Consider the following 21,654-nt stretch of genomic DNA (forward strand, 5'->3'; position numbering starts at 1 on the left):
ATCAGAAGTCTAGACAGACGTGCCTCCCTCTGCTTCTGTCACTTGCCCTTTTATGTATACAAATTGACACCTCTGGTAACAGCATTCCAGGCTTCTCTCCTTCCCTGTCCCTGCAGCTGTGGTCTTCATGTGCAGAGATGGAGGAAGAGAGGCTCCAGTCCCTTGGCAGTGCCAGCCTGACCCATCAAACAGACATGTTATCCCTGCATCCCGCAGTTAGTGAGGCCAGCACCAACTCTTTCTTCTCCCAACATTCACGCTGCACATTCTGGCTGCCACCAAGCACAGTTCCACCTGTGCCCCAGAGTCAGAGATAGCTCATGCTTGGCCCCTGTTGCTCTGTTTCTTACTGACAGTTTGTGGTGTCTCCTGATTGTGCAGGAACAGTGCCTTTCCTATGATAAGGGTGTGTGCTGTCTCCGGGGAAGGCTCTGAGGGCCCGAGCTGCTGGATTTCCTCTGATGCTGATATTATCACCCCTGGGGTCGGGAGTGAGACTCTCTGAAGGAGCTGAGCTCATGTGTAGCTTAGCAGCCACAACCTCCAGGTTGTTCCATTTTCTCCTCATCAGGGTTTTCCTGCGGAAGACTAGAGGGAGCAGGATGCTGTTTCCACTTCACAAACTTCTGTTCTCCAAGCTCCACCGACCTTACAGTGCTGAGAACGGGCTCCCTGCTTGGGTGTGAGAGTGAGTGTTGCCTGAAGGTGGGAACTGTATCTTACTGTACTCTCAGGCACACCATGCGTGTGTGCGTACACACACACACCACTCAAATATTTGCTCAGCAAATAAATAAGCAATTGGCTAGAGAGGACAAGTCAAGTCTCTGGATCCACTAATTGAGTTTGTTTTCTTTAGCAAGCATTATATAATAATGACTTAGGGCCAGGAACTGATGAAAAAGCTTTTGAAGCGTAAACTCACACATACCTAGTAAAAACTCTATGATATGCCATCATTTACACCCCCTCCCTGATTTTCTGATCACATACCAGAAGCACATACCAGCCAAGCCAACAGGAGGCTCAGCGGAGGATTCAAACCAGGGAGGCAGATGTCAGGTTTGCTCCAAACTGCTCTTATACCTTCTATCGTCTCCAGGCTTAGAGGTTTTTTTTTTTGTTGTTGTTGTTGTTGTTGACTCAGATCACTATATGTGGATTTACCATGTCGTGATGTAGAAAGGCACAGAGCTTAATCCTGAAAGTTAGCTAGCGGGCTGACCTTTCCAAAGATGCAGGGGACGCTCGTGCATGGAAGTGAAGAGATGGGAGTTATCCAATTGGACTGTCTAACCTTAACCTCTGCAGCATAACAGTGAGCTTTTCAAATCAGTGAAAGCGAGTGGAGAGAAGGGAGGAAAGGAAAGGGATGAAGGAAGAGAGGGAGGAGAAAGCACAAAACACAGGCAGGAGATTTGAAGCAAAGAGAAAGGAAGGGAAAGGAGTAAGGAGATAAGAAGGAAAAGAACAATCAATAAAGCAGGGAGAAGGTGGGGAGAAGGGAGAAGAAGGGAGGGAGAAAGAGGGGAGGGGAGAGGAAGCAATAAATGGAGGGAGGGAGAAGGAAGGGGAAAGGGGGATAAGGAGAAAGAGGTGATATTTAAGAGAAAAGAGACAAGAGAGAAAAGGAGAAAAATGTAAGGAGGGAGAGAGGGGGAAGGAAGGAAAAAGAAAAGCCAGAGAGAAAGGAGGAGATAAGGTATAAGGAAGCAGGCATAGGAGAGGGGGAGGGGAAGGCAAGGAATGGAGGCAGCTGGGGAAAGGAGAGTCAATCCTGAGAAATGCCTTTGTGTCTGCTGTTCCTTGGCAGGGCTTCACTGCCTCAGAACCTGCAGAAATATTGGAAGTCAAGATCCAATATAATAATTGGCTTACAGATCTGAAAAAGGATGGCTAGACGCTTCCATTTCCAAGATTCATTAGTGCAGTTCTCCCCCTAATAGAAGGGCTTGCTCTACCTGTAAGCCATTTTCTAATCAAACTGGCACAGTGTCCGAGCTCCACCTGAGTATAAATGGGCTGCTGCAAAATTGCTCTGTCTCTGCGGAGGCCAGGAGTTGGATGGGATGGATGTGTTTTCCTGTTGACACTTGATCATGGGCTCCGTTCGATCACAATAAGAAGCCCTCTTTTTAAATCCCATGAAACAGGACTTGGACTCCTGTTTGTGGACAATTCCCAAACTTGAATCATTGAGTTTCTTTGAAAATATGGAACAGGTGTGAATCATCACAATATGGTCCACTAAAAGCCTTCTAGGGATGCTTTGCTTGGTGATGTGATAATGGAAAAGGTGTGTCATATCATACAAAACTTTGTGAAAAATAGAGCTGGAATCCTGAAGAAGTCCTGTGAGAGAATGTGCTAGCATAGTCAATTCTGAGAGTGAACCCTCCTCTCTACTAATTTCCTTGCTTTGGGGCCAAGTCTGTGATCTAAGCCATGGTTCTCCATCCGCCAAATGTCTGCACATAGCCACACACTGTCTGCAAGCTATCCCCAAGTGAACTAATCTGGTTACTTCTAACACGAAGGTAAAAGAGACCATTCTAGGGGGAAAACTTAGACCAATTAGAACCTCAGATATATTGATAGCCTGCTGGGATGGACAGGAGAAAGGTAATGACCATGTTGTGTCACTGGGTGTCCAGTGTGCACATGTAGCCATGGATAGCTATGCATGCAGCCCACCACAAAATTATAAACCCCCTGAGAAGACTAGAATTTTGTGTGTGCATTTTTTTATAACTTCCTTGTATATTTCTCCAGTATGAACTTTGTAAGTAATAATTTCATGTAGCTGGAACTTGCTATGTAGACCAGAGTGGCTTTGAACTCACAGAGATCTGCTTGACTCTGAGTCCCGAGTGCTGCGATTAAATATGTGTGCCACCACACCCTGCCGAGAAACTTAAGACTTTCATTATTTTTGGATTCTCTCTACTTGTCCAGAATAATCATGTTTGGTTGGACTGGAAGACACTTTTGTAGTAGCATTGATGAAGCCAACAAAATAACGTTCATGTGCTGGTGGTGTAGCTCAGAGGAAGAGCACTTGCTTAGCATGAGCAAGGCCTTGTGATTGGTGAAAATGAAGTTTTATCACTAATCACTACTTTACCTAGATTTGATAATCATTGTTCTGAAACCACAGATTAGTGTAGACATGAGATTAATGTATCTCCTTGAACATTATGGTGGGATGCAGACATCTCTATACCCATAGCATAGCTGTGTGGCTAACATGCCTAAGAGTCATGGTCTCAAACTGTGGAGGCTGAGAGAGCATCTTTGCCTTTCAGGAAGGATTCTTTTCCAGGCTGCTATGAGACCTTCTTCCATTTGAGAGATAATGCATTTCTCAGCAGTAATGCTAAATTTGTATGGAGTTCCATTTGACAACAATATCAACCACACAGACAGCTCACTTTCCTGTCTTTCAGATGTCAAAAGAATGAGGCCAGCCCTCTCCTGTTATCCTGAGGTCAGGATGAGTGTAGGAAAGGGAGACAGAAGGCATGGGAAGTGGAGTCAATAGGTCTTGACAGCCTGGAGAAGTTGATTGCAGACGACAGCCCCGCATTTATTCTAAAATGTTGAAGTTCATTTATCTTTAACATGAGGACACAGGGGATCATAGGTAACACTGTAGATGATACTGAAGACACAGTATCTGTGAGCATGTCTTTCACAGTGTCTGTGAAAGAACTGTGACAGATAAAATTGTAAGAAAAGGAGAGGTTGTTTTGGGGTTTCGGATGAGTGAAGGAGGAACATCACCCTGCTAAGAGAGCAAGGACAGCTGTGCGCTGCACGGCTGGCCTGCAGAGAAGCATGTGACATGTGAAGGACTCTCCACGCCATCGTTTGTGCAGCCCTGGGTTTGGAAGAGTCTGCGTGTCGCTCCTGACTGTTCTCTGCGTTTCTAGTTGAGCTTGTAGGGCTCAATTCTCTGGCTTGTGAGATGAGATAATTAGGGTGGTGATACCCTCACACAAGGTCTCTGTGAGGAGCCAATGCAGTGAAGTAGATGCTACCCAGGCAGCACTGGCATGGTCCTGAAGAAGAAGGAAGGGTAAGTAACAACATCCACTGGGCAAGATTCTGGGGATGTGTAGGAGGCTGACCTACTGTTTCCTGCACTGTGCCCCTGCTAGCCTCCAGCGGGATAGAAGACTCATCCCCAGGGAGCATTGAAGCATGAACAGAAAGGAAGGGGTGGCTCGGCCCAGGGAGCCCCAGGGCTTTGTTATGAGCTTTATTCCAGGGAGATACATGATAGGCACAACTCTCTCTCTCTCTCTCTCTCTCTCTCTCTCTCTCTCTCTCTCTCTCTCTCTCTCTCTCTTTAACTGAGATAGGGTACTGACAACAGACCAAAAGCACAATCCTATCCAAGTGTACCTTGGTGAACCAATGAGTTTATCAGGGTTATCAGTAGGACCTTGGAAGACTCAAAGGTGGCTTCATTGCCTGAATGTCTGCCCTAGCATGCTGAGAACCCGTGGAAGTGTATCTCTGGAATTCCCTGACCAATTTGCTCCATGGGAGAGAGTCTCCCTTTGCCCTGTCCTTACTGTTGTTACAGTTTATAGAACCTTCCGGAGGGACCCTATGAATCTTGTGGCTTTCTCAGTTTTCTGGGCCTGGTAAGTAGTGAGTGTCTCTCCTTCCTTCAAGGGAGGGATGTTTCTTTTCAGAGCAAATGGCTATACAACAGGATTCCTGTCTGAGATATGCTTGGGGAAACCCTCTCCACACCTTTTGGTGGTATTTCATTGAATACACATGATCAAGACTATCAGTGGCCTCTCTCTGATGTAGGACAGGAGAAGACAGATACCCTGGACTCTGGGCAAACTCACCTCATGCTGCTTTTTCTCTAGTTTAGCATGTGCATGATTCAGTGGGGACAGGGGACCCCAGAACCCATTCTCATGCCACTGCTCTGGAGTTGGGTCAGGGACTTTCCATAACTAATGAACTTCAAGACATGGCCATGCGACTGATGTACAGTCTCACTCTGAGGATGAAGGTCCATGAAGGTCCGCTGGGACACTCCCATAATAACCTGTGCTTATGATCCTTCCACCTCCCTCTGCCCCATCAGCCACCATCACCCAATCTGCTGTGGAGTTGAAGGGCTGAAGGGCCCTCCTGCTCCTTGTGGTTATTCCTCACCATACTGATTATGTTCTTCACTTAAATTACATAAAATGCACCCTATCGAATGCACAGCCCACAAAAGAATATTTATTTGAATATTAAGTACAGACAAGGCTTCCCCTGGGATTATTTCAAGAGCACATTTGCAGGATTTGCAGGATTTAATTGCAAGGTTTCCCTGCTCTCAGTTCCTCTCACAGCACTCCTCGTGAAAATATTTTCTTTCTGTTTGTTTATTCTTATTATTATTTTAGATCTGAAGAGCTCTCCGAGCTCCGTCATTACTTCCAGTGTCTAATTAATACTGGCGATGACAAAGCAAACAGCCAGTTGACCCAGATTCCTCAAGTAAGTCGCCTGCAAAGTACAGAAATGCTTCCTCGTCAGTTTGGAACTTTTGATATTCTCATTCTTCCAGCAAATGTTCCTTATGCTTGCGGTTTAAAGATTCATGAACTGTTCATCTTTAGGTGTCCCTGCAGAAAGAGTATGGATATACATGTGTAGCTAAGTACACACACACACACACACACACACACACACACACACACACCATCATTCCATTTTTTTTTTTTTTTTTTTGGTTTTTCGAGACAGGGTTTCTCTGTGGCTTTGGAGCCTGTCCTGGAACTAGCTCTTGTAGACCAGGCTGGTCTCAAACTCACAGAGATCCGCCTGCCTCTGCCTCCCGAGTGCTGGGATTAAAGGCGTGCGCCACCATCGCCCGGCCCATCATTCCATTTTTATAATTGGAGTGGAGAATTGGAAACACGGTGCTCCTTAAGCTTCCTGGGCTTCACAATCAAGTCCAAACATGGCGATCTGTAATGCCCTGGAGGTCGAGAATAGAAAGACCTCTCTAAGATGTAAAAGATTTCTTCAGGTGCTGAAGGCAACATAGCTTAGAAAGTCAGCCATCAGATGCCCACTTCAGGGCCTTAGAGTAGAATGTCACTCATGTCCCTCCGTCCCTGTCTGGAGAGCTAGTCTGGGGGGGACACTTCATCCTTTCCTCATGGCAGCACAGTAGCGGAGACATAATTCCTTTCTCTTCCATTTATTCTGGTGCACGGGCACGGGCAGTTAACATGCTAGCTCACAGCACTCTAGAGTATTCACGACTTTGCAAAGTGCTTGATTTCTCCCACATCCCAGTACCTCTGTGGGAAGAACAAACTGCGGCAGAAGCAGAAGGAAAGCTGTTCTGATTTGATTTCTGTTGCTGGGATAAACAATCTGATAGAAAGCGACAGGTGATAACTGGGTTTATTTCAACTCACGGTTCCCAATTTTAGCCCCTTGTTGTAGGGAAAATCACTAGCACTTCTAACAGCTAGCCACATTAGATCCACAGTGAAGAGCAGAGGAGAGTGAACGCATGCTTGTTCGATACCTTGATTCCTTGCAAGCTTGTGCTCAGATGGATTTCTTCACCTTAAATAGATGGGGATCTATTTGCCTAGGGAATGAGACCGCCAACAGTGGGCTTGGCCTTCCCACAAAAATTAGTTGAATTAAAAGATCCAGGATCCCTCACAGATATGCCCGCATGCTATCCCAGTGCTGGAATAGCCCTTTGCGGAGACTCTTCTCCCAGGTAATAGCAGATTGTACCAAATTAATGATTAATGCTGACGTCACAGCTACACACTGCTACTTTCTTGAATTACAAAGGCATTAGTAGAATATATTCTGTGAACCATGGACTTTGATTGTTATGTTCTTTATAATTTTAACAATTTGGTGAATATGAGCTCATTCAAACTCTGTGATGATATTCTGAGGAATAAGACAAAGCCCAGGCCAGGGTTTTAGTCCCTCATTCACAAAACAGTGGATTTGAGATTGCAATGTGAGACTATTTTTAAGTGTTTGATTCTGGCCACTTAAGATGTTTGGTACATGTCTGCTCATTTATATGATCAAGATGTTTGCCTACAGAAGCCATGGCCTGAGGTTCTAGGGTGAATTTATTCAATTGGGAAGCAGATTATACAATTATTAACTCTAATAACAATTACCACTAGAGCACTGTAACCTCCAATGAGAAAGAAACAACAACAAAAAAAAGGCAAACAAAAAACTAACCCAGTTAATGCATCTTAACGTAAAAGTGTCTAGAGAACCTACATTCTACCATAGTAGATACATGTAAATGATATGCAAATAGCCCACCTGTCCAACCTGACTCTTTCCCAGCTCTAAAAGTGGGCAGGAAGCATGATGGGAAATATGAATTGTGATATTCATGCTACATGAGCACTGCTCTCTGGCTGCGGGGTAATGATGGTCCCTGGAGACTGATCCAGACTGGTCCAGGGAAACCTGCCAAAGCCTTTTAGTTCTGCAGGAGGTTTTCACGAGAATGGTTTGAATATGGCTGGACTGGGCAAATGGCAGGGATAAAGCTTAGAGGGGCAATTATAGCTCTTGATTATCAGGGAAAGGAAAGGCAATTGTGTCTACCACCTAAATAAACAGAAATCACCTTTGTCGTGATGACAAGTGCTTGTTCCAACCCTCCTCTGCCTCGGTTCACAAAAATACCTTATTAAATCTGCAGAATAAAAATATGCCTGGGGTGCTAGTTTATTATTGGGATAAATAATAGGCAATATGTTTCCCTCACCTTGAAAGTGATCTGATGCAGAGACATTCTCTGGCTTCGCTCCTGAAGGTGGTTACAGCTCACACCAGCCTGGAGCTGCACTTTTCTTCCCAGACCAGAATGCAGCCTAACATTCAGAACTGCAAGAGTTGATTTCCCCGCTTAAGTGAAGGGTGTTGGCTGGTGGATACAGGGGTAAATCAGACCCCCATTACTGGTCGCTTGAACAAACTACCTTCCACTTAGGGTTATCTGTTTCATCTTTTTCCCAGACAGATTTATTTTACACCTGAGATGTTTAACTGTGAAACTACTTAGCAAATAAGTGCATGACAGAGGAAACATAACCAAAATAATTGGTCCAAATAAAATGTTCTTAAAACCCGAAGGTCTTTTGAATTCTGTGCCATCCTGACATCTAGTCCCTTTATAACATAAAGTATACTTGACACCATTTGGTGACTTAAGATCCAGAATTAAGAATGACCCAAAATATCTAAGGATGCTACTTCCCTGTTGGTGTAAGTAGCACAAGCATTGCAGTGTCAAGAACTTTCGGGTACCATGTGCATCAGGGATGGTTTGAGAGGACTGTGGAGGGCTTTCTACTGTGTTCTGCCTTCCAGTATTTCACCTAGCATTTAGGTTTTACTTTTTTTTTTTCTTAGTACTTGATCTTGCCATGCTCATTCCTCTTTCCCCTCCTGGGCACTACTTTCCTAACCACAGTATCAAGTTCGAGTTTTCCTCTTTGCTAAATGAAAACAAGGAAGGAGCTGAGCTGTGTCCCTTCCCCACATTGTTATCTCAAGGCATTTTCTCCACTGGTACTTCATGAGCCAGAATTGAGCTAATTAATGTTGGTTGGCTTGACTCATTGTTGTCACTTTGTGTTTTCATTTCTTTTTAATTGATTATTTCTTACTCTCTGTCCTGAATACTAAGCATTGGCTACTGTTAAAAACTTTCTGTCCTAAAAACAAAAATAAATAGTCTTCATTAAAGATGATGGAATCTCAGTTTGCTCACCAGACATAAACAGTCCTGTCTTCCTTTAGTCAGAAGACACACTACAGTTGAATGTAAGTTCTAAAGCAATGATTTGGTTGCAACCAATGATGGCTATTACTTTGTGGTTTTGGATCTTCATAAACTCGGGTATTTAAAATTTTCCACCTAATTCCTCAGAAGTCAGACAGAAAAAAACGGATCTCCTTTATTTTGATTTTAACTTGATATAGATAACTGTATTTTCATACTAAAGGAAATTCACGGGAGCTGGAGAGTTGACACACTGGTAAGGCAGTGTGCTGTGCAAGCATTTGGACCTGGGTTCTACTTCTATCACTCACACACAAGCTAGGTGTGAGCAGTCATGTGCCTGTAACCCTAGCAGTGTGGAAGACGGAGATGTCAGGGGATTGCTGATGGAGGATTGCCCTAGCTGTGTGGAGGACGGAGATGATGGGGTATTGCTAATAGAGGATCACCCTAACAGTGTAGAGGACGGAGATCACGGGGATTGCTGATAGAGGATCACCCTAGGGTTCTGGAGGATGGAGATGATGGGGGATGGTTGATGGAGGATCACCCTAGCAGTGTAGAGGACGGAGATCATGGGGATTGCTGATAGAGGATCACCCTAGGGTTCTGGAGGATGGAGATGATGGGGGATTGTTGATGGAAGATCACCCTAGGGGTGTGGAGGATGGAGATGACAGGGGAGTGCTGATGGAGTATTGCCCTAGCAGTGTGGAGGACAGAGATGTTGGGGGATTGCTAATGGGGGATCACTCTAGGGTTCTGGAGGATGAAGATGTTGGGGGATTGCTGATGGGGGATCACCCTAGCAGTGTGGAGGACGGAGATGTTGGGGGATTGCTAATGGAGGATAGTAGGCTCTTACCTGGTTCCAGCTTTAATGAGGGAACCTGCCTCAAGGTAATGAGGACTCTTGTCTTCACATTTGTGCTCATGGGTGTGGAGATCCCACAGGTCTTGTCCAACAGCCTTTGGCTACCTTAGATCCCCAGAATGGAGCAAGTTCTCATTAGCCCCTCTCCCATGTATTTAGAGTCTCGATCTTGTGCAAGCACTATGGAAGCAACCAGAGCTGCTGTGTGCTTGTTGTGAGCTGCCCATAAGACACCTTTCCATGACCTTCTTTTACATCATTTGGCTTTTTCCACCCCCTCCTTCTCAGAGACATCTTTTGGGGAAGCACAGTGTTCACCTACAGCTATGGCCTCCTCGTTAGCACTGTCCTGGTGGCAGTATACCAAAAATCTTGAGTACACACATGTCAGTCCAGTTCATCAACCCAGAATGCACTAAGGGAAAGCATGCTGTTCTCCCAAGCTCCCATGAGACCTGTGTTTACAGGGAGGTCTATGTGCTTCCTGAGGAATTTATAATAATTACAAAGACAGCCAAGCTGAAAAATGCACATAGCCTCCCATTGATTTGATTTATCGAGTTTTGTGTTGCTAATCTTTTGTTGCTTTCCTTAAAAGTGATTCACAATTGTTCTTAAAACTGGACTCTCCGACACCATGTATTACAAACGAGAAAACTGCACATCTATTTGCCCATTCATTTATCCTGTGTCATCTTATTTCATCTGACCCTTCTTCCACAGGGCAAGCAGATCTCCAGCCTGTTTCCCCTTACATTTGACTCTTCTCCTTTACTCAATTATTTCATGTCCATAATCCCCCTGAGCTATTCATTCCCCCTTTCTCTCCTGAATATTTATTTGTATTATTCCCCTGTGTCTGTGGAAAACATAAACAGAAAAACATGGCTACATTCTTCAACTCTCTGAGGATAGGATGTCCCTTTTATTATGTGCCCTGAGGACTTTCCCAAATTCACTCTGGCAAATGTTTTATGTGATAAAGTTGTTGTTTTCTCCATTTTTGAAGGAAATGGGAAGATACTGTAGTGTGCCCATGTTTATATGCATGAGAGTATATGTGAGAGAAAATCTCACTCTGTAGACCACACTGCCCATGACCTTGAATTCTTCCTACCTTTGGCTCCCAAGTGCTGGGCTTGCAGGTATGAGACACCATGCCTGGGGTTGCAGGTATGAGCCACCATGCCTGGGATTGCAGCTATGAGCCATCATGCCTGTGGTTACACATATGAGTTACCTGGGGTTGCAGGAATGTACCACTGTGCTAGATCCCTGCAGACCTAACCATTTTCTTCCCATTGTCTAGAATAGTAGCATCCAGGAGATGCTCAATGTCTTTTCAGGAATGAATGGATAGTCTTACAAGTAGATTCTAAACACCACCCTCCAGAAGAGGGAAGGAAGCCCTAAGAATTGGCTCTCAGTCTTTGTCTTTACAGAGCAAGTCTGATGAGTGCCAGGAATGGGGTGGGGACTGGCAATAGGTAAAACAAAAAGTACTGAAAGAGAAATTCAAAGCATATAGAAGGGAACTCTTGTATACTGGTGGGAAGCAAACCAGCCCAGCCCCCACAGAAATAAATATGGAAATTCTTCACTCAACCACTTATAGATCTGATATCATTATGATATGGTATGTATGGCTTAGCTACACCACTCCTAGGTATTTTTACCTTGAAGGTCTGTAGACAATATATATCACAGGTACTTGTACATCCATGTTTGTTTGTAGCCATATTTACCAAAGATAAGTTCTGGAATAAACTTAGACCTCACAAACAGGAAAACAGATGAGGAAAATGTGCTCTATGCACAATGTATTTGTATGTAGAATTGTAATGAGCCATAATAAAGAATGAAACTGTCTTTTTCAGGAGAATGGGTACAAATACAAGCCAGCCTCAGAAAGGAAAATAATGCATGTTTCCTTTCATTAGCTAAATCCTAGAGGGTTTTTTTTATACAGATAAATAAAACCATAGAGCTGTATATGGCTTTAACAAGAAGCAAAAGCATCTAGGGAACAAAGGGGACTAGTGAGAGCAAGGGAAAAGAAAGAAGAGATGGCAGCAGGTATGGAGGCGTGGCCCATGGGCTGAATACATTATATGCTTGTATAAAAATATCCTTCTGAAACAATGTACCATGTGTAGTAAAATATGTAGAGAAGGGGAGGTAGAAGGGTGGGGACACACACACACACACACACACACACACACACACACACACAAGTGAAGCTGGAAAAAGCTAAGCTGAGAATGGCCTTGCTGCATAGCTGAAGATAGACACTGGAGGAAGATGAATTCGAGCTATTAAACAGCCCATACAACCAGAAGAGCGAAAGGCCGCATGCGCTGGTTTATTGCTGCAGTTCTAACCTTTCATAAGCGCTTACTTGGCAGCCCTATTGAGAGTGGTATTTGATTCTGGAAGCATCTTAAAGGAGCAACACCCGACCTTCCACTTCCCTTTTTTCATTTAGGCCATAAAATATATTGGCTTTGTGCATTACTGCCAAGGGAAGGAAAAAATGTCATGTGTTAGTTTCCAAATGAAATGACATTTAGTAAAGTGTACATTTAAGGTATTTTTCAAGGTTGGTTTTTTTTTTTCAGACTACAGAATAAGGGTCTGTCTTCATCACCCATGTTATGGAATTACAGGTGACTTTTGTTTCTCTTAAACATCCTGTCATGCCATAGGGAAGTTGTGTGTACACGTGAGTGTGAAAGCTGGATAGCCTCCTCACTTGTCATTCCTCAGATGCCATCTGCCTTGCTTTTTGAGACAGGGTCCTTCATTGGTTTGGAGTTCATCAAGTATTCTAAGCGAGCTGGCAAATAAGGCTGGGGAGTCCATCTGCTTCTGCCTCCATAGCCCTGGGACTATAGGACCATCCTGCCAAGGTCAGCTTTTCAATGTGAAAATACAGTTATAAGATCTAAACTCATATCCTTATGCTTGTGAATCATACCAGATGAACTATCTCCCTAGCTCCATGGGAAAAAGTAAGAGCCTCAGTTAGGTCTTGCAATAACTTGGTGATCCCTCTGAGTACTCTTCCATCCTGGTTGGGACCTTTTGTGATCAGTTCAGTTGTAACAGAGACACAGCTGGGATTTAGCCATTGTGGCAGGATGGGATCTTGATCCTTAGGAAGGAATGAAAGAGAAAATCGTATATTTGCACTCAATTCTGAAAGCACAGAGAAGAAGAGGTCCCAGCACCTATGTGTAGAAGTGAACTATGCGAGTAAACTGACTCTCCCAGTCACACTCATTTCTGAGCAAAGGCATGGTTGATGGCTGTAGAGCTTCATGGGTAGAGTGTAGTAGAGGAGACTTAGAGAACTGGGCTGGCTAGGGGAAATGGAATTTTGCTGTCAAGATGTGGATAGAGCAAGGGAATCCTTGAAGGATGATTTAAACAAACCAAACCAAACAGTGCCTACCCGAGAGAAAATTTATGCTGTCCCTTTTCCACGCCAGACTTTTTATTTAGTAGCCTCATCTAGAAGGCATTTGTTGGTTTTATTTTTACATGCTTATGGTTGAATTCTGCCTTTGATAAGCTCCATAAGAAGAACATTATGATACAGCTTTGTCAAGCATGGCATAGGCCAGCATCTGCCTGGCAGACCTTTGCTATTTTTTTTTAAAGATAGAACATAAAGCCAGGCGGTGGTGGCACACGCCTTTAGTCCCAGCACTCGGGAGGCAGAGGCAGGCAGATCTCTGTGAGTTCGAGACCAGCCTGGTCTATAAGAGCTAGTTCCAGAACAGGCTCCAAAACCACAGAGAAACCCTGTCTCGAAAAAAAAAAAACCCCAAAAAAAAATAAGATAGAACATAAAGTTTCTAGTCCTGTAACATAGTCTTGTATTTAATTAGTACAGATGAAAGCCAGCTCTAGTGATGCAAAATTTTACAAAAATTTTAAAGCCCTGATATGAAGATGTTTTCTGATTATGAATGTGTCCCCCGTCATAGAACATAATTTTAGAAGTGTACATCAGCATTAAGAAGGCAGTATTAGTAGCTCTTCCAGTTCACAACTCATTTGATCTTATGGTCCTTCTTTAGAACATGTGGTTTATTCTAGGTTAATTTTTGAATACAGCATGAGGTTTGGGTCGCAGTCCCTTTGTCTGTGCATGTAGTCATGCCTGTGTGTGCACATTCAATTATTCTGACATCATTTATCTAGGCTGTGTCACATTTTTGGTCTTAGTGGAGAGGTTGTGTCCGGAGTAGGATAGTTTGCATTTAAGACTCTATGGATTATGATGCACACGGATCTCTGTCTACAGAAGATCAGTGTTCCACCACTTTGTGTGGATGTAGGAACCTGAATACCCACCCTGATACCTTGATAATGCTGGTTACTCCACACTCTTTATAGAGAACAGTCACCAGCCGTGTTCACTCATTTTATCTCACTAGTGATGGGGGAATACAGGCACCTTTCACTCAGCCTCCACACTGTCTTCTCTCTATGTTTAGCTGATGGGATAGGAGAACTATACATTAAAAAGCGTACCAGGAATATCATTTCTTAAATTGAAATCATTAAACATATCTCAATGATCTCAAAAGGAGCAGACCTGGGTTCAATTTAATTTTTTAAATTTGTCTTTATGAGTATTATGAGTATTATATGCTTTGGGTTAGTGTATGCCACCTGGGTGCAAGTGCCTGAAGAAGCCAGAAGATGGTGTGGGATCCTGTGGAGCTGCAGTTGCAGGCAGCTGTCGGGTACCTGACGTGGCTTTGGAGAACATTCCTGTGATCCTCTGCAAGGGCAGCAAACATACTTAACCATGAACCATCTCTCTAGCCCCTAGACGTGTGCTTTTTGTTTATATTTGTGAGCAACGTTACTCTTTCATTCATCGCCCACTGATTTTGTTACACATTTCCTTTAGGGTTGCCTCTGCCCTTTGGAAAACTTATTTCCTGTACCAAATGCTGGAGAGCACAAGTGTTGGCAATGAAAAAATTTAGTTACTTTCATGTTTTATCGTGGTAAGTTTATGTTTCTGAAGGTTGGAATGCAGGGCCTCCTCCATGCTAGGCAAGAGTTCTACCACTGAGAGTACTCCAGTACCCCAGTACCCCAGTTCTCCAGTACCCCAGCACTCCAGCACTCCAGTGCTCCAGTGCTCCAGTACTCCACTGCTCCAGTACTCCAGTACTCCAGTACTTCACTGCTCCAGTACTCCAGTACTCCAGTGCTCCAGTGTTCCAGTACTCCAGTACTCCAGTGCTCCAGTGCTCCAGTGCTCCAGCACTCCAGTGTTCCAGTGCTCCAGTGCTCCAGTACTCCAGTACTCCAGTGCTTCAGTACTCCAGTACTCCAGTGCTCCAGTACTCCAGTACTCCACTGCTCCAGTACTCAAGTACTCCAGTGCTCCAGTGCTCCAGTGCTCCAGTGCTCCAGTACTCCAGTATTCCAGTACTCCACTGCTCCAGTACTCCAGTGCTCCAGCGCTCCAGTACTCCAGTGCACCAGCACTCCAGTGCTCCAGTGCTCCAGTGCTCCAGTGCTCCAGTACTCCACTGCTCCAGTACTCCAGCACTCCAGTGCTCCAGTGCTCCAGTACTCCAGTACTCCAGTGCTCCAGTGCTCCAATGCTCCAGCACTCCAGTGCTCCAGTGCTCCAGTACTCCAGTACTCAAGTACTCCAGTGTTCCAGTGCTCCAGTGCTCCAGTGCTCCAGTACTCCAGTACTCCAGTGCTCCAGTACTCCAGCACTCCAGTACTCCACTGCTCCAGTACTCCAGTGCTCCAATGCTCCAGTGCTTCAGCACTCCAGTACTCTAGTACTCCAGTATTTCAGTATTCCAGTTCTCCAGTGCTCCAGCGCTCCAGTATTCCAGTACTCCAGTGCTCCAGTACTCCCCTTCTCCAGTTCTCCAGTACTCCAGCACTCCAGTACTCCAGTTCTCTAGTACTTTAGTATTCCAATAATCTCCCTGAGCTCAAGCTCTGGATAAGGTGATATTTCAAAAATAAAAAAATAGCGGTGCTTTGCTCTAGTTGCCTTGGATTTTTTCTTTATCTTTTTGGTTTTTAAAATAATTTTTAAAAATCATTTGTGTGTGTATGGTGGCATGGTGTGTGTTTATATGAATGCACGTGTCCACTGAAGCCAGAAAAGAACAGTGGATTTGGTGGAGCTGGAGTTACAGACAATCCTGAACCACTCGAGGTGACCTGGGAACTCCTATTCTCCAGAAGGGCAACAAGCTATGTTAGCCACTATAACCCCTTGTTTTAATTTGTTCTGTTTCTTTAAGTGAAAGGTCTGTATTCATTTGGACTATTACTGCCTTGTATATTTAAATTATTTCTCTATGCATGTTTCAAAGATTTTTTTAAAAATTTCCAGCAATTTATGTGTGTGTGTTGAGAGACAGACACACACAGAGAAACACGCACACACACAGATGTGTGCATGAGTGAGAGACACAGAGAGAAAGGGAGGCAAGGAGATATGTGTGTGAGATGGGGAGGGAACAGAGAAGGAGGGAAAGAGGGAGGGAAGGAGATATGTGTGTGAGATAGGGGAGGAAACAGAGAAGGAGGGAAAGAAGGGAAAGAGAGGAGGAAGAGTAGAGGTGTGTGTGTGTGTGTGTGTGTGTGTGTACATGCACGTGCGTGCTGAGGCTAGACAAAAATGCGGATTATGTTTTTCTATTACTCTTGACCTTATTTCCTTGAGGCATGATGTCTCCCTGAATCCTAGACTTCCTCCTGCCTCCCTCAGTAACAGTGCTGGAATTCTGTGCATACACAGCCACGCAAATGCTATGTGGGTGTTAGGAATCTGAGCTTAAGTTTTTATGAGTGTGCAGCAAGGACTTTTTTCCACTGTAACTTAGAAAGTGGGAGGGAAGGAGGGAGGGAAAGAGGAAGGACGGAAGAGAGAGAGAGAGAGAGAGAGAGAGAGAGAGAGAGAGAATTTTTCTCTACAGTATATTTTAATTATGGTTCCCCCTCCACGATTCCTCCCAGATCCTCTTTACTACTCCATCCATATATCAAATCCACACCCTTTCTTTCTCTTTCTCATTAAAAGCAACAGACATCTAAAAAGATAATAAAATAAGTTAAAAATAAGAGAATCAGAATAGGATAAAATAAACAAACAGAAAAATAAAAGCTAAAGAAAATGGTCAAGAAACACATACAGATGCCAAGACACATTCATTTGCACACACAGAAAACCCATAGCAGCAACACTAGAAACCGTAACATATAAGGAACTGATCTGTAAGGGAGAAAACAAAACCAAAAACAAAACACCTAAAAGCCTAGACAAAGCATTGTGAGACAAAACCCTCCAAAAATACCATTAGTTAATTTTGTGTTACCTGTCTACTTGTTGGCATGGGGCGTACTCTTAAGTGTGTTTGGATATCCAGAGAGACTCCACGGAGAAATCTACATTTTCCGTACGAGTGTCTCTCAATGGAGATGGGTTCTGGGTTAGGGGTGGGGGCATTTCTCTTCCCTCTCTCAGCAAGGAGATCACATCCGGATTAGACCTGAGCAGGTGGTGAGCGTGCTGCCACAGACTCTGTGTGTTTTGTAGGTAGATTGCCACAGCAGTTTGGTCATCCTTATCACTGTCCTCGTCATCATCATCATCTTCGTCAATGTCATCATCATCGTCATCGTCATCTTTATCATTGTCCTTGTCATCATCGTCATCTTCATCAATGTCATCATCATCATCATCATCATCATCATCATCCTCATCATTGTCCTCGTCATCATCGTCATCATTTCAGTGTGAATTTCTTTGAGTTCCCTCCTTGGAACTGGACAATTGTCTTGATCTTGTGGGCTTCTATCTTCCCTCACCTACGAGGACATTTGGCTGTGGTGTCTTTCATTTTTCTTCTCTAAGTGGACACAGTATATTTGTTACTTTTATGTAGCTATAATAAAATACCTTGATGAAAGCAAACGAAAAAGGAAGGATTAATTTGGGCTTACTGTTCCAGGAGGAACAGAGGTCATTCCATATTCAAACTACAAAGAAGGATAAGGGAAGCAAGGAGGGAGTGCAGGCAATCTCTTAGGATTACAGCTGTCATGCTATGAAGGTGGGCTCCTTCTTCTTCATATTAGGCACCTCCCGTCATCCCCATGTCTCATAGCCAACACAGCCTGAAATTATCCAAAAGGAGACTAGTGTGAGGGGGTGATGGGGAGGGAGGGGGAAATAGGAAGGGAGAACCCCCACTCACTGAGGACAAACCTAGAGAGCTTCTATTAGGACTCAGCTATCTGTCCATCTGCACTCATTGCTGGGGTCTCCTGGGGCGTGCTCATTCACTGCTGAATGCTGGGCTGTCTTGGATCAGCTGCCAAGAAAGAGTAAGGATGGAGAGGACGTCAGGCTTTGGTTCACATTCTGTTTCATCTTCGCAGAGAGCTCAGGCCCTTCCTCAGTGGGTTCTTTCCTATTTCCTGTTTGCTATTAAGTGGGCAGCCCTACCCTTAGAGCAGTTGCCAATTCAACTTACCCTCCCCTTGTCCAGTTGCATGGTTCATCTCTCTTGTCTGTGAACTTTCCCTTCTTCCTTCGTAAACCTTTACAGACATATAATGACCTAATCTAAAGAAACCATTTCAAGTATAATTCACTGTGAGTTTCCTGTTTTTTGCCACACTCCTTTATTTTTTAATAATTTTAAAAACATCTCTTCTGTATCCTTGTTTTCTAAATAAGAAAATTTTTGTTTTAAAAATGAGGACAAACATCCTTATTTTTTCTCTTTAATGATCGATTAAACTATATTTTTGACAGAAAATAGAACCATAATATTTGTGAATTTTTATAGTTTTGTTTCTTATAAACTGAAGTGGGTTTTTGATTTATTTCCCAAACCTGTTTTTCAGAACTGTAATTCTAAGTCCTGTGTGTTATGTTTTTGCTCAGAATCAGTGATTTATGTTTAATTATTTTATTGCTATACATTATAGGATTTATATACTTATCTCTAATAAATAATATGTGGTTAATTAATATCTACATATAAATTAGTGTTTGCCTAACACCAATGCACAAAACCCAGATCTGGTCCCCAGCACCACCTATCCTGAGCCTGGTGGAGCAGAGCTGTGCTCTCAGCCCTCAGGAGGTGGTTGCAGGAAGGTCAAGAGTTCAGAATCATCGTTGTCCACACAGCTAGTTCAATGCTAGTCTGGGATATGCAACACTCTGTCTCAAAATCACAAAAATAGAAAGAAAGCAAACCCAACCAAAAGAGTTCTTCCCAGCAGTAATTTTCCAGGTGAAAGGTCCCACAATAGCACCCCATCTAGAGACTTCAGGCTCGGGTGTATCCTAAAAAAACATCCTTATTTTTGTTTTTATTTTAGGGAAAGTAAAAAGAAACTTTCACTACAAAACACATAAAATATACATCAAGAGTTGGTTGCTGTAGCTCTCGTCCTTCAATAAAGTTTCAAGGAACTCCCAGTACCTTGTCAAGGCTAGAAGTTAAGAGATTTTACAGTGGTTTAAAAGCAAAAATAGAAAGAGGAGATGTAACCAGTCGATAATGCAGGGCATAGTTTAATTTTAACCATTTGCATTGAAAGTCCATCCATCAAGACTCATCTCTGTTAAAGGAAGACATAAACCTGTTTTCCCTGGATGTATCCCTTTCTGTCTCTGGCTTCTGTGTAATCAGCTAAATCCAAGTACCTCTCTGGCCATCCTCTGCTAATGCATTCTGCTTTGCCTGTTTGGAAAAGAAATTATATGGTCACTCTAATAAAACCTTTTTGCATGGTAAGAAAAGCACATTGCTTAGGCACACAACACCCCGTCAGTGTTTGGCAGGGAAACTACTAATACTTTGTCTTTGGAGTGGTGGTGATATCAATTTTTGAGTAGTGTTTCTTTTTCTGCTTTAAGTCCTGGTGATTCTAGGGCCCTTCCCTATGAAATCCATCTATTATCCACATACTGTCCATCTTACTACCATGTCCATACAATCCTTTTTACTGTCATCCCTGTATGGTCTGCCCAACTGCCATCCCCGTACATTCTGTCTTACTGCCTCTGATTAGGCTGAATCATCAAGCCTTGTCTGATATCCCAGTATCTCTGGAGACTGAAGTAGAATGATAACAAGTTCAAGGCCTGGTTGGATGATGTAATGTGTTCAAGGTTAGACTGGATCACTAGGTAACATCAGTCTCAATATAACTAGTGAGGAGAAATCTAGGTATAATTTAGAGGGGAAGCCCTTGCTTAGCATACATGAAATACCTAATTCAAACTTCAGAACCACACAGAAACAGAAATAATAAGAGAGAACTAGATAATTAAATGAAATCTTCTTTCCAGGGCACGCAGCTAACATTGCCAGCACTTGACCTTGGGGAAGACACTATATTGGTTTTCTTGTCACACCCATCACAGCTTGTCACAGCTTTAAGGAAAGACCGCTTGTGCCTCTTAAACAGGACTAGAAGGGTATGTGGACAAAGAAGAAACCCCATGTTTTTTAGACTGGCCCATCCTCTCCTGCATCTCTATACCATCCCCTTAAAGATGCTTCACACCCTTGGTGCCTACTTCTGGATTGTACAATATAGAATGATAGTAAACGGTCCACTGTCTGAACCTAGAGAAAAGGTAATTATTGCTGTGAATTCTAGGTCTTTGTTGAGACCAGCCATCAAAAGTAACTATTTTTCTTCTGTTTTCCCCTCTTCCTTTCATGTGCATATGTATATTTGATATGTTTATATGTGCTTGAGTGAGCGTAGTTGTGTATGTCAATGTACATGTGTACTTACATGTTCACACGTGTGTGGACATAACTGTGTGGGGAGACACATGTGCATGTATCTGTGGAGGCCCTAGGTTGATGTCCAGAATCTCCATTAGTCTTCTACCTTATGCTCTCACCATGTGGCTTCTGGGAATTGAGTTCAGGTCCGGAGGCTTGAAGACAAGTGACTTTATCCACTGAGCCATCTCATCTCAACGCACACAACCAGGATTTATGTGGGTTGCAGGAATCATCTTGAGCCACTCCCTCCCCAGCCCCTTGCTTTTATGCTGCTGTTTCCATAGAGCCTTCTGACACTCTTCCCTTTTTCTCTTTTCTGCAGGTTTTGAGTCAACAGATGAATTGTGAAAGAGAGCAGCTGAGGGTAGGTGCAATCCGCTTGTAACAGGCTTCCTGCTTTCTATTTCTGCGGGATAAGCAAAAATGCTCTTGTCTCTTTCGAGACCCAGAGTTTAAATAACAGGCTTCATCTCAAGACGGGTAGAGCTGGCAATATTTATCCCAGCTAATTTTGTATTGATTGAGCTGGTAAATACAGTAGATCTTCTTTTGAAGTGCCATTATAGTATATATGGATTTTTTGATTTAGATTCGGCGATAAATACTTCTCTTGCGGAATTTGTTTGACATCATTGGACTCTCTTTATGTACAACATGAGGTCTAAGTGATCACAAAGTTCACAGGGACTCTGCTGCCTTCCTAATGTGAGTTCCCAGCTGTTTCTGAGCGATTAAAATGCACTGTTGTGATGGACTGGGGTCAGTGAGAAGCACCTCTATCAGGGCTTTTTCCTTCTCAAGGAAAATTTGAATTATCCATAAAGTTTGGATTTTGGTGTCATTAGTATACAGAATTAGTATGAAGCCAGAATGTTAAACTTTGTGGCTTGTTTTGTTACTTAAAAGTGAGTCTGCAGACTCCAGGGTATCAGTTGCACGAATGTTTTCCTTGGAAAAGGAGAATCTTGGGTTTTGTTTGGTTTTGTTTTTTTCTCTCACTGATACCGTTTTGCTTTCATTGTATCATGGTTGGATGTCCTTATGTGCATGAGCTTTTGTGGAATTTTATGAAATACCTGGATTCCTTGTCTCTGTGCTCCATTTGTTTCTGAAGCATGCTCATATTTGGGAGCACA

At 43.4% G+C, this 21,654-nt stretch overlaps 1 protein-coding gene across 9 annotated transcripts in view; it reads left to right on the top strand.

Moving 5' to 3' along the window:
* The window catches only part of Rbfox1 (RNA binding fox-1 homolog 1), a 1,689,477-nt gene that overhangs the window by 1,058,338 nt on the left and 609,485 nt on the right, over positions 1 to 21,654 (top strand). For all 9 annotated transcript variants that reach the window (XM_026780390.1, XM_026780381.1, XM_026780380.1 and 6 more), the window contains one exon: positions 20,841 to 20,882. In XM_026780390.1, the coding sequence (XP_026636191.1) occupies positions 20,856 to 20,882 (27 nt within the window). In that variant the 5' untranslated portion in view covers positions 20,841 to 20,855. The remainder of the gene's footprint in view (positions 1 to 20,840; positions 20,883 to 21,654) is intronic.

The sequence above is a fragment of the Microtus ochrogaster genome, chromosome 7 (genome assembly GCF_000317375.1).
Source record: "Microtus ochrogaster isolate Prairie Vole_2 chromosome 7, MicOch1.0, whole genome shotgun sequence".
NCBI lineage: Eukaryota > Metazoa > Chordata > Mammalia > Rodentia > Cricetidae > Microtus > Microtus ochrogaster.